Source organism: Eschrichtius robustus, chromosome X, assembly GCF_028021215.1.
Source record: "Eschrichtius robustus isolate mEscRob2 chromosome X, mEscRob2.pri, whole genome shotgun sequence".
In the NCBI taxonomy this organism is placed as follows: Eukaryota; Metazoa; Chordata; class Mammalia; order Artiodactyla; family Eschrichtiidae; genus Eschrichtius; species Eschrichtius robustus.
In genome coordinates, this window is record NC_090845.1 from 50,025,036 (window position 1) to 50,037,105 (window position 12,070).

General features: G+C 42.4%; 1 protein-coding gene across 1 annotated transcript in view; it reads right to left on the reverse strand.

Annotated features, from left to right (window-relative positions):
• Positions 1-9,209: 9,209 nt before the first annotated feature.
• The window catches only part of ITIH6 (inter-alpha-trypsin inhibitor heavy chain family member 6), a 32,630-nt gene continuing 29,769 nt past the window's right edge, over positions 9,210-12,070 (reverse strand). The window contains 3 exon segments of the mRNA XM_068532615.1: positions 9,210-9,423; positions 10,764-11,072; positions 11,074-11,131. Of these exon segments, the coding sequence (XP_068388716.1) occupies positions 9,210-9,423; positions 10,764-11,072; positions 11,074-11,131 (581 nt within the window).

Genomic DNA, 12,070 nt, shown 5'->3' on the forward strand with positions numbered 1-12,070 from the left:
TTTTTTAATCTTTTAATCTTCATAGTAGCTTATTTAAATGGTGAAACTCAGTCCCTACTATATACTTGCCTTTACTATTGGGATTTTTCCTTTCCTATCAATTCTTACTTCTTGTTATAGTCTTTTCTTTTCCACTTAGAGAAGACCCTTGAACATTTCTTTATGGTGGGTTTAATATTGATGAACTCTTTTAGGTTTTGCTTGTCTGAGAACTTCTTTATCTATTGTTCAATTCTAAATGGTAATATTGCTGGGTAGAGTATCCTAGGTTGCAGATTTTTCCTTTTCAACACTTTGAATATATTATGCCACTCCCTTCTGACCTACAAAATATCTGCCAAGAAATCAACTGATAGCCTTGTGGGGGTTCCCTTGTATATAACCCTTTGTTTTTCTCTCGCTGCCTTTATAATTCTCTCTTTATATTTAACTTTTACCATTTTAATTATGATATGTCTTGGTGTGGGTCTGAGTTCCTCTTGATTGAGATCCTCTGTGTTTCCTGTACATGGATATCTGTTTCCTTCTTCAGGTTGGGAAGTTTTCACCCATGATTTCATTAAATAAAATTTCAACTCCCTTCTCTCTCTTCTCCTTCTGGAACCCCTATAAGGTGAATATTGGTATGCTTGATGTTATCCCAAATATCCCTTAAATTGTTCTCATTAAAACTTTTTTTCTTTTTTCTGCTCTGATTGGTTGATTTCCAATATTCTATCTCTCAGATCACTTATGCATTTTGCTATATCACCTAGTCTGCTGTTTATTCCTTGTAGTGTGTTTTTTCTTTCAGTTATTGTATTCTTCAGTTCTGACTGCTTCTTTTCTATATTTTTGAGTTCCTTTTAAAAATTCTCACTGTGTTCATCTATTCTTTCCCCTAATTCAGTTAGCATTCTTATTATCTGGTAGATTAATTAACCAAGGAGGTAAAAGACCTATACTCTGAAAACTATAAAACATTGATAAAGGAAATTGAAGATGATACAAAGAAATGGAAAAATATCCCATGTTCTTGGATTGGAAGAATTAACATTGTTAAAATGGCCATACTGCCCAAAGCAGTCTACAGATTTAATGCAATCCCTATCAAATTACCTATGACATTTTTCACAGAACTAGAGCAAATAATCCTAAAATTTATATGGAACCATGAAAGACCCAGAATTGCCAAAGCAATCATGAGGAAAAAGAACAAAGCTAGAGGTATCACATTCCCTGACTTCATACTATACTGCAAAGCTGCAGTAGTCAAAACAACATGGTACTGGCACAAAAACAGACACATAGGTCAGTGGAACAGAACAGAGAGCCCAGAAATAAACCCACACGCTTATGGCCCATTATTATACAACAAAGGAGGAGAAAAGATATATAATGGAGAAAAGACAGTCTCTTCAATAAGTAGTACTGGGAAAACTGGACAACTACATGAAAAAGAATGAAATTAGAATATTTTATCACACCATATACAAAAAATAAACTCAAAATGGATTAAATACCTAAACATAAGACCTGAAACCATAAAACTCTTAGAAGAAAATATAGGCAGAACACTCTTTGGCATAAATTGTAACTATATTTCTTTGGATCTGTCTCCTACAGCAAATGAAATTTTAAAAATAAAGAAATAAAATCTAATTAAACTTAAAATCTTTTGCACAACAAAGGAAACCATTGACAAAACGAGAAGACAACCTACTGAATGGGAGAAAATATTTGCAAATGACATGACCAATAAGGGGTTAATATCCAAAATATATAAACAGCTCATACAACTCAACATCAAAAAATCAAACAACCCAATTAAAAATTGGGCAGAAGACCTGAATAGACATTTTTCCAAAGAAGACATATGCATGGCCAATAGGCACATAAAAAGATGCTTGACATCACTAATTATTAGAGAAATGCAAATCAAAACAACAAGATATCACCTCACATCTGTCAGAATGACTATCTTCAAAAAGTCAACAAATAACAAATGTTGGCAAGGATGTAGAGAAAAGGGAACCCTTGTACACTGTTGGTGGGAATATAAATTGGTGCAGCCACTATGGAAGACAGTATGGAGGTTCCTCAAAAACTAAAAATAGGACTACCATATGATCCAGCAATTCCACTCCTGGGTATATATCTAGAAAAAACAAAAATGTTAATTCAAAAGATACACGTACCTGATGTTCATAACAGCATATTTTATAACTGCCAAAATATGGAAGCAACCTAAGTGTCCATCAACAGATGAATGGATAAAGAAGATATATATATATATATATATATATATATATATATATATATATATATATATATATATATATATGCATATATATACATACACACACACACATATACATAACTCAGCCATAAAAAAGAATGTAATTCTGTCATTTGCAACACTGGATGGATGGACCTAGAGAATATTAGGCTAAGTGAAGTAACTCTGACAGAGAATGACAAATACTATATGATATCACTTATATGTGGAATGTAAAAAATAATACAAATGAATGTATATAGTGAAACAGAAACAGACTCATAGATACAGAAAACAAACTAGTGGTTACCAGTGCAAAGAGGGAAGTGGGGAGGGGCAAGTTAGGGGTATGGGATTAAGAGATACAAACTACCATGTATAAAATAGATAAGCAACAAGGTATATTGTACAGAACAAGGAATTATAGCCATTATTTTGTAATAACTTTTAATGGAGTATAATCTATAAAAATATTGAATCACTATGTTGTACATCTGAAACTAATATAATATTTTAAATGAAATATTAAAATATTCAATTAAGAAAAAGGAGTGTGAATGTGCACCAAGGATAGAGTTTTGTTTGTGCATTCCCACCCACTAACACCTCAGAAAGGCATTCTTCTCCCCTCTCCTCTCCTCTCATCCTATCAGACCAAGCTCCTCAAGTCTGGCTTCAAACACCATCCCTTGCCCCAAGCTGCACTGGTTCTACTGGCCCTGGAAGAAAACTCACATTTCTCATCCACACTCCCTCTTTCCACTTCACTCGTTTTACCCTGCCATCCACTCTCCTCACTAGAGCACTCTCATGCTTACCCCTGTCACAAGGCTCAGGATGAGACCGCTCCCTCTCCTAGTCTCTCCTTTTCTCCTCTTTGTCAATGGCAAAGCAATAGTAAAGGTCCTACAAGGCCTGGCATCAAGAACACCCTCAGATTCTTTGTGTCCCATTTCTACGTCTCCCACTGTTTGTGTATCCCAGTGTCTTTGTGTCTCAACCTTTGAGTGTCACAGTATTTGTGTATATCCCAGCGACATTGTGTCCAAGTGTCAATATGTTTTAGTTTCTGTGTGTCCTAATGTCTTTATGCCCTGGTGTCTCTGTGTTCCAGTGTTTGTATGTCCTAATGACTGTATGTCATAGCTTTTCTCTATGCCCAAGTGTCTATGTGTCTTGGGGTCAGTGTTTGAATATCCCAGCACCGTGTTTCCCACTGTTGGTATTTACCCTTATGTGTAAATGCCAGTGTCTCTGTGCCCCAGTGTCTGTACATGTCCCAATGAGTATATTGAACAGTGATGTTATCTTAGCATCTGTGTATATCTCAGAGTCTTTGTTTTTCGAGATTCAATATGTCCCAGTGGCTGTATATCTCAATGTCTGTGTTTCCTAGGGTCTGTGAGTTGCAGGTTCCGGGTATGTTCCAATGACTGTTTGTCCTAGTCTCTGTGTCCCAGTGTGTGTGTCCCAGGGTCTCTGTGTTACAATGTCTCTGTGTGTCCCATTGACCAAGTGTGCCTGTGTTTGTGTGTCCCAGTCAGTGGTTCTTATTGTCAGTATGTACTAACTCCTATTTTCCAGTGTCTATGCATCCTATTTACTGTATGTTCTAATGTATATTTCCTGATGACAGTATATCCCAGTGTTTATGAGCCTTACTTTCTGTGTGTTCCCATATCTGTATGCCTCAGTGTTTGTGTATCCCAATGCTTGTGTTTCCTGGTGTCTGTGTTTCATAGAATCTGGGAATGCCCCAGTGTTGGTGTGTCCCAATGTCTGTGTACCTTGTGTGTGTGCACCAATATCTATGTGTTCCAGTGCCTGTATATCCCAGAGTCTGTGTATCCTAGTGACTATGCACCAGTATCTACATTCCCAGTGTCTGAGTGTCTCAATGAATATATATCCCCATGCCACTGTATATCAAAGTTTCTATGTGTCTCAAGTTCTATGTGTCTCAGTGTCTATGTACCACAGTGTCTATGTATACCAATTTCTCTATCTCTGTAAATAAGTGCATTAGTGTCCATGTGCCCCCAGTGTCTGTGTGTCACAGTGTCAGCATGTTGGTTGTATAGCTCAGTTTCAGTGTTTCTGTGTGCCTCAGTTTCTATCCCTGTCTGTGTGCCCTAGTGTTTTCGTACTAGTGTCTCTGTGTTTTAATATCTGTGAAAAGAGTGTCTGTACGTCCCAGTGTCAGTGTATCCCCATGTCTGTAAGTTCCAGTGTCTATGTGTCTTAGTGTCTATGCAAGTCCCAGTGGACTGTATGTTCTATTGTCTGTCAATGTCTGTATGTCCCAGTGTTTGTGTGTTCCAAAGTGACTGTGTGTTCCAGAGTAAGCATGTTGCAGTGTGTCTGTGTATTTCAGTGTTTTGTGTGCTTTAGTGTCTGTACCCCAGTTTCTGTGTGTTTGAGTCTGCTATATCCCAGTGTCTACATGTTTCAGTGACTGTGTCCCTATGTCAGCATGTTGTATTCTGTCTGAGTTTCAGTGTTTGTGTGCCTCAGGGACTATATCACACTGTCTGTATGTCCTAGTGTTTGCGTGTCCTTGAATCTGTAGGTTTAAGTGTTTCCTACTGTATATGCCAGTGTCTGTATGTTTTCTGGTGTCTGTATGTCCTAGTTTCTGAGGACCCCAATGTTTGTATGTTCCAGTGTGTACCACAACATCTCTATGTGTCAGTGTTTGTGTGTCTCAGGGTCTGTAAGTCCCAGTGGTTGTTTGTCTCAGTGTCTGTGTACCTTGTTTCCCAGTGCCTAGGTGCCCTAGTGACTGTATCCCCGTGTTTATGTACATCCAAGTGTCTATGTGTCTCAGGGGCTGTGTCCCAGTGTCTGTACACCCAAGTATCTGTGTGTCTCAATGTTTATGTATCCCAGTGTCTATGTACCTCAATGTCTATAAGTCCCTGTTTCTGTCTACTGACTGTGCAACAGTCTGTGTGTCAAAATGACTGTGTGTCACAGTGTATATATAATTCCCAGTATCTGTAGATCACAGCCTCTCTGTACTCCAATGCTTGGGTGTCCCAATATCTGTTTATGTCCTAACGACTGTATGTTCTAGTGCCTGTGTGTCTTGATGTCTGTGAATGTTCCAGTATCTGTGTTCCTCAATTTTTATATGTCCCATGGTTTGTGTACCCCAGTGACTGTTTCCATGTTGCATATGTCTCTTAGTTTCAGTGTTTTTGTGTACTTCAGTACCTGTAGCCCAGTGTTTGTGTGTCACAACATCTGTTTGATACAGTTCTGTGGTGGTTCTATGGTGGTTCTGTGTCTCTATGTGCCTCAATAACTGTATGTCCCAGGATGTGTCCCATTTTTTGTGTGTTCCAATGTCAGTGTGCCTCAGTGTATGTATATTCCAGTGTTTGTTTGTTCCACTGTCTGTGAGGTAAAGTGTCTGTGTGTCTCAGTGTTTTTATATGTCCTTATGTCTGTGTGCCTCAATATCTATATTCTATTGTCTGTGTGTCCCAGTCTCAGCATGCTCCTGTGTGTCTCTGAGTTTCAGTTTTTGTGTGCTTCAGTCTCTATACCCCAGTTTCCTTGTGTCCCAGTGTGTGTGTGTGTCCCAGGTTTTATGTGTCCCTGTTTGTGTATCCCAGTGTCTGTGTGTACCAGTATCTGTGTGGCAGTGTCTGGTCCCATTGTCTCTGTGTGCCAGTGTCCCTGTGTGTTCTGACATCAGTTCTAGTGTCTATGTGTGTTGTGTTTGTATATTCCAGTGTCTCTGTGAGTTTTAGTGGTTGCCTATATTTCCCAGTGGCTATGTATATCTTAAAAGCTGTATGAGCAAGTGTTTGACTGTGTCCCAGTGGCTACATATTTTAGTTTCTCAAGGTTTCTGTGCCCCAATGTCTCTGTGTTCTGGTGTCTGTGGTTTCCATTGCATATCATACGTAGTTCAGTATATGCATATCCTTGGCTCCCTGTAAGTCTGTGAGTTTCTGTGTCTTATTCTTTATGCACCTACCTTATACATCCTATTGGTCTCTTTGTTTCAGTGTCTGTATGTCCACATCTCTGGGTGTCCTGGAGTCTCTGTCTGTATTCCCTTGTTTCTATGTCCTTGTCTCTGTGTGTCCCTGATCTCTGTATGTCAGTGTCTGTGTATCCTTATCCTTGAATATACTTATTCAAGGATAAGGACATGCATATCCTGAGTCTTTGCATATCCTGAGCCTCTGTGTTCTAGTGTCTGTGTCTCCCTGTCTCTGTGTGCCCATGGATCTCCACTTCTCAGTGTCTGGGCATCCAATGAACCTTTCTGTTTGAGTGTTTGTGCATCCCTTTTTCTGTACATTGTTGAGTTTTTGTGTTCCTGAGTCTTTACATGTTCCTGAATCTTTGCACTTTCCTAAGTGTTGTGTCCTTGAGTCATTGTTCATCGTTGAGTCTGCATGTTCCTGAGTCTTTGAATGTGATCTAGGATCTAGTGTCTGTGCATCTCCATGTCAGGGCACCCATGAGCCTCTGTGTTCCAGTATCTGTGTGTTCTATCTTTGTGCATCCCCAAGTTTTGCATATCCCTGAACTTTTGTGATCCAGTGTAAGTGTGTCCTGGAGTCTGTATATTCCTGTCTGGGTGTCTCTCTCTGAGCCTCTGTGTTTTAGTGTCTATATTAATGAATCTGCACATGCCTCCTTCCATGTGTCCTTGGTTGGTGAGTCTCTGAGTCTATGCATCTCTGGGGCTTGGCTCTCCATGTCTGTGATTTGATATTTATCCTACTTCTACATTTATTTTCTCCAGGTTTTGCCAATGTTTCTGTATTATTTTCTTGATGTTGCTGTGTCTTAAGTTGCTCTGTACCTCAGTGCCTCTCTTTCTTAGTCCATTGATCTTTTTCTCTAGATTCCCATGACTGTGTTCTTGTTTCTATGGGTCTGTTTGTCAGGGTGTCTCTCTGTATCTGTTCCTCTTTTCGTCTTGCTCTGTCCCTGGTATGGTTTTGATCTGACTCACCATGTCTGTGTCTCTGTGTCTGTTTGTGTCTGGTGTCTGGATCCATGTCTTTTTATTTTTGACCCACTATCTATGTGTCCCTGATTCACTGTCCCCATCCTTTCGTCTGTGGCCTTGGTTGTCTTTTTGTGTGTCTCTATTTCTGGGTAACCAGGTGTATCTTGATTCTGTGTCTTTGCCCATTTGTTTATGTTCTGTGTGTCTGTTTCTGTGTGTCTAGGTTTCTTTATTCCTATCTTGATCCTTCCAGAAGTGTGCCTGTGTTTTTGTCCCTATGTCTAGCCTGTATCCATATGATTGTGTTTGTGAGTTCACATCCCCATGTCTACTTGTTCTAAGATTTCTGTCTCTGAATTCCTGTGTCCCTGTCATTGTGTCACAATGTCCCCATCATTGTGTCACAATGTTCCCATTATTCCTGGGCCTCTATTTTGTCTGTCCTTATGTCTCTGTTACCTGGTCTGAAACTTATCTCTTTGGTGGTGTTTGTCACTGTTGAGGTGTCTGCATCCCCATGTCTTTGTCGCTGGATCTCTAAATATATAAGTCTATGCTCCGGTCTCACTCTTAGTGTGTTTCTCTGCATTTGCGTGTGTCCTTGGGTCTTTGTCACCAAGTCTGGATCTGTGTAACATCTCTGTTTCTATGTCCTTATAGGTCTCTGGTCTTGTATCTCTGTGTTCTCTTCTCATCCCCCACCCCATGTCTATATGTCATCATGTCTATGTGTTTCTACCTCTCTGTCTTTGGTGTCTTGGACTGTGGTTTTGACCAATGTCCCCCTGGTTACTTCTGTGTCCCTGTGTGTCTTGACTCCTCTGCTCCTGTGTCTGGATCTCTGTGAATCTCTATCTTTTCATTTGTATGCTGTTATGTCTCATTGTCTTCACATTAGTCATTGTGTGCCTGTCCCTGGGTGACCTCATTTTTGTCTCCCTGCCTCTTTGTTTGTGACAGGGACAGCACCTCAAAATGGGGATACAGAAGCCCAGCAAGTGGGCATCTGTTTCTCTGGGTTTATGTCCCTGATACTGTCACTCTGGCTTCCTACCCCCCTCTTTGTATGTCTACATGCCCTTATGTCTATTCTCTTTATTTTGAGATCCTTGTGTTTCCATATGTCTCTATCTCTATTTACCCATCCATGTCTGTGTCCTCGTTGCTGTCTTTCTGTGTGTGATTCCGTGCCTTTGGTTGTGAGTAGTATATGTGTGTGTCTACTGCTGTGTCATGGGATCCTTTTTGGTTCATTCATTCAGCAAATATTTACTAAGCACCTACTATGTGCTAGGCCCTGGGGATACATAGATGATTCAGAAAAAGTCCTTGCCCTCAAAGAGCTCACAGTCTAAGTAAGGGATCCAGACAAGTAAATAGATGATTACTACACAGTATGATAGGTGAGCTTGAATGGAATGTGGGGGTGGGCTATGGTAACAGGAGGGGACCAAACACAATCTATGGGAGGGGTCAGGGAAGGCCTCCTAGAGGAAGTGACAACTAAGACTTGAAGAATATGTAAAATTTACCTGCATGAAGCCAAGGAAGTGAGTCCCACATAGAAGGAAAAGCACATGCAAAGGCCCATTGGTGGGAGAGAGCATGGTTTGTTAGAGGAACTGTAAGAGCTTTAAATATGTCATGGGAGCCAGAGAAGGTCGTGAGCAGGACTGGTGCCTCAGTTTTTTGTTTTAAGGAAGTCACTTCTAAGGCTGCTGTGGAGTATGGATTGAAAAGAGTAGAGACTGGAGACAGTAAGGACTGTGAGGAGGCAGAAGTCCCTAAGCCTCTAGGTCCATAGATCTGCATGTCTTTGTGTGTGTGTTCTAGTATATGTGTCACTTAGTGCATGTGTTAGTGTGCATGTCCCTGTGTGTTTTCACATCCTCGGGGCTTTGTTCCTGGCTCACCCTATGCCCTGGCCTCTGGGTCTCCAAAACTTAGGTCTCCTGCTCTGGGGTTCAGGGGCCATCACAGGACATAGGCAATGTAGGGGTGGCCCAGCAGCCGCTGTACATGAGAGTGCTTCACCAGCCAGCAGGAAGCCCAGTGGGGTGGCAGCCTTGGTGAGTCCTTCAGCAGCCTCTTGCCTAGGATCACAGGCACATCTGGGCCCTGGTGCCTCCTCAAGCTTGGCCCCATAGGCCCTGCCACCAGCTGGATGTCTGCATGCTGGAACTGTCCTGAGGGAGAGAGATGCAACACCAGTTAAGGCAGTGGCCTGAGTCCTACTGACAGCTCTGAGAGGATCCTAAAGCAGGAAACCTAGAAGGAAAAGTGGGAGGGAGGAGGGGCAGCAAAGGCCTGGAGGAGGGAAGAGGCTGAGCATTGTGTGAAACGTGGAGGAGCCAGATGGAACAATAGTATGAAAGTAGAGAGCCAAGGTGGATGAGATGGCAGCAGAAGGGGTTCAGTCCGGCTTGAAGGAGATGACAAGGCAGATTGGAGAAGTGAGGAGGTTCAGAGGAAGTAAAAATATCTGTCCAACCCACCATCACTGCCCAAACTCTTTGGTGTATGCCTCTGCCTCAGGTTCTGCTAGTGTCTCCTGACCTACAGTCTGGCTTCCTGCAATCCCCCTTTACAGCAGCCTCCAGAGGGATCTTCGTAATAGACCTGACTGTATCTTTCACCTGCTTATGCCTTTTCATGACTCCCATTGCCTTCAGGAAAAAGCCAAATTCCTCATGCTGGCACTCTTGTCTGATCACTCCAGCTCCATCTCCTGCAATCTCCATTCCTTTCCTCTACATGTTTGCTCAGCTTTTCAGACTCGGTGTGGGTCTCTCTCCTACAGGAGATCTTTCTTGAACTCCAAAGCTGGGCAAGATGCCTCACCCTGAGTTCCTCCAGCTCCCTGGACTGCTTTCTGTCTAGCACTGATAACTCCCTGGGATCACTATCCATGCCTGGGTCTGTCTTTTATATATATATATATATATATATATATATATATATATATATATATATATATATATATATATATATATATTTATTTATTTATTTAAATATTTATTTATTTATTTATTTATTGCTGCATAGGGTCTTCGTTGCTGTGTGTCGGCTTTCTCTAGTTGTGGCAAGCTGGGGCTACTCTTCGTTGTGGTGCATGGGCTTCTCATTGTGGTGGCTTCTCTTTGGTGTGGAGCATAGGCTCTAGGCACACGGGCTTCAGTAGTTGTGGCACATGGGCTCAGTAGTTGTTGCTCGCAGGCTCTAGAGCAAAGGCTCCATAGTTGTGACACACAGGCTTAGTTGATCTGTGGCATGTGGGATCTTCCCAGACCAGGGGTCAAACCCATGTCCCCTGCATTGGCAGGCGGATTCTTAACCACTGCACCCCCAGGGAAGTCCTGGGTCTGTCTTCTTCCTAGACCAGGAGCTCTCCAAGGGCACAGCTTGGCTCTGATTCCTCTTTGTGGTTTGAGGGTCAAGGTGCTGGGGGCTCACTGGCCTTTCACCCTGGCAGAGTCTCTCTTGGGACTGGTGCTCTCTGATCACTATCAGCCTCAGTAACACTTTTCCAGCAGGCCACGGGCAAAGGGGCTGAGACCTGAGCCATTGATCACATAGAGCCCCAGGTGGGGTAGTTGTGGGGTGCTGGGGTTCTGGTAGCGGTGCTGGAGGACTAGGAACTCAAGGTGGGGCCCAAGGCAGAGGATAAGGTGGGCTACAGCAGCCACATGGAGCTCCAACTGGGACCTCTTCAGTAGGGCCGACTGGTCCCAGGACAGAAGCAAGGTACCCTCACCTTGCATGGATATGGAACTGCGGGTGATGGTGATAGTGTAGGCCCGGGATTTGTCTTTAGTAACTGTGATGGTCTGGAAGTAGGTCCTTGTGCCCTGGCCTTGATGGTGCCCCAAGCAGCTGTCCATGTACATGCAGCCCTGGAGGGAGAAGAATGCTTGCTGGGAGCACAGGCTTTCACGTGGTCATTCACATAGTCACCCACAGCACAGGAGGGGTGAAGTCTCAGGGCCTGAAGTTCAGGTGAAGTGGTGCAGATCTGTGGTTAGAGAGCTAGCTCCTGAGGAAAGTGCTTCTACCACAGCCCATCTAGCTGCTCCTTCCTGTGCACTGTATGAGCATGTATGTATATGTGTGCATGCTTACCCCAGTGGGGCTGTTTGCATGCATGTGCTTGCCTCTGAGTGTGTAAATGTGTGTGTTTAGTTCTGTTCATATGAGTATCTCTGGACATATCTGTGCATCTGCATATTTGGGGAAGGTGTTATGGTAGAGCGTGTATTTTTTTGGTTGTATGTGTATATGTGTCTCTGGATATGTTGGTGTTATAAGTCTTGGTGAATAGTTTATGTTGTGTGTGTCTGGTTGTGTGTTGGTACATATTGTATATCTGGGGGTGTCAGTGTGCATGCATCTGGCTGTGTGTCATGGTATTTGTGTGCTTTGGTGTGTTTTATATGTCTAGAGTAGCAGAGTATGTGTACCTATGTGTGTTGAATTCTTGTGTATTGGGATGAGTGTGGTTACCAGTGCATGTATGTGTGTCTGAGTGTGTTGATATATGTGTCATTATGTATATCTGGGCATGTGTTGTGCATCTCTGTGTATCTGGATGCCTATTTGTATGTTATTATGTGTAGGTGTGGAAAGTGTCAAAATATATGTGCCTGGATGTGTATTTTTGTGAGTTTACTGTATTCCTTAGTGTGTGTGTATGTGTATCTGTGAGTGTCTTGGTGTTAGAGTATATTTGTGTGTGTTTCCATGTGTCTGGGTATGTACTTGTGTGTTAGTGCGGTGCCCTGCTATGTGTTTGTATTAGCCCACAAATGTCTGGGGGTGTTGACATGTGTATATCTGGC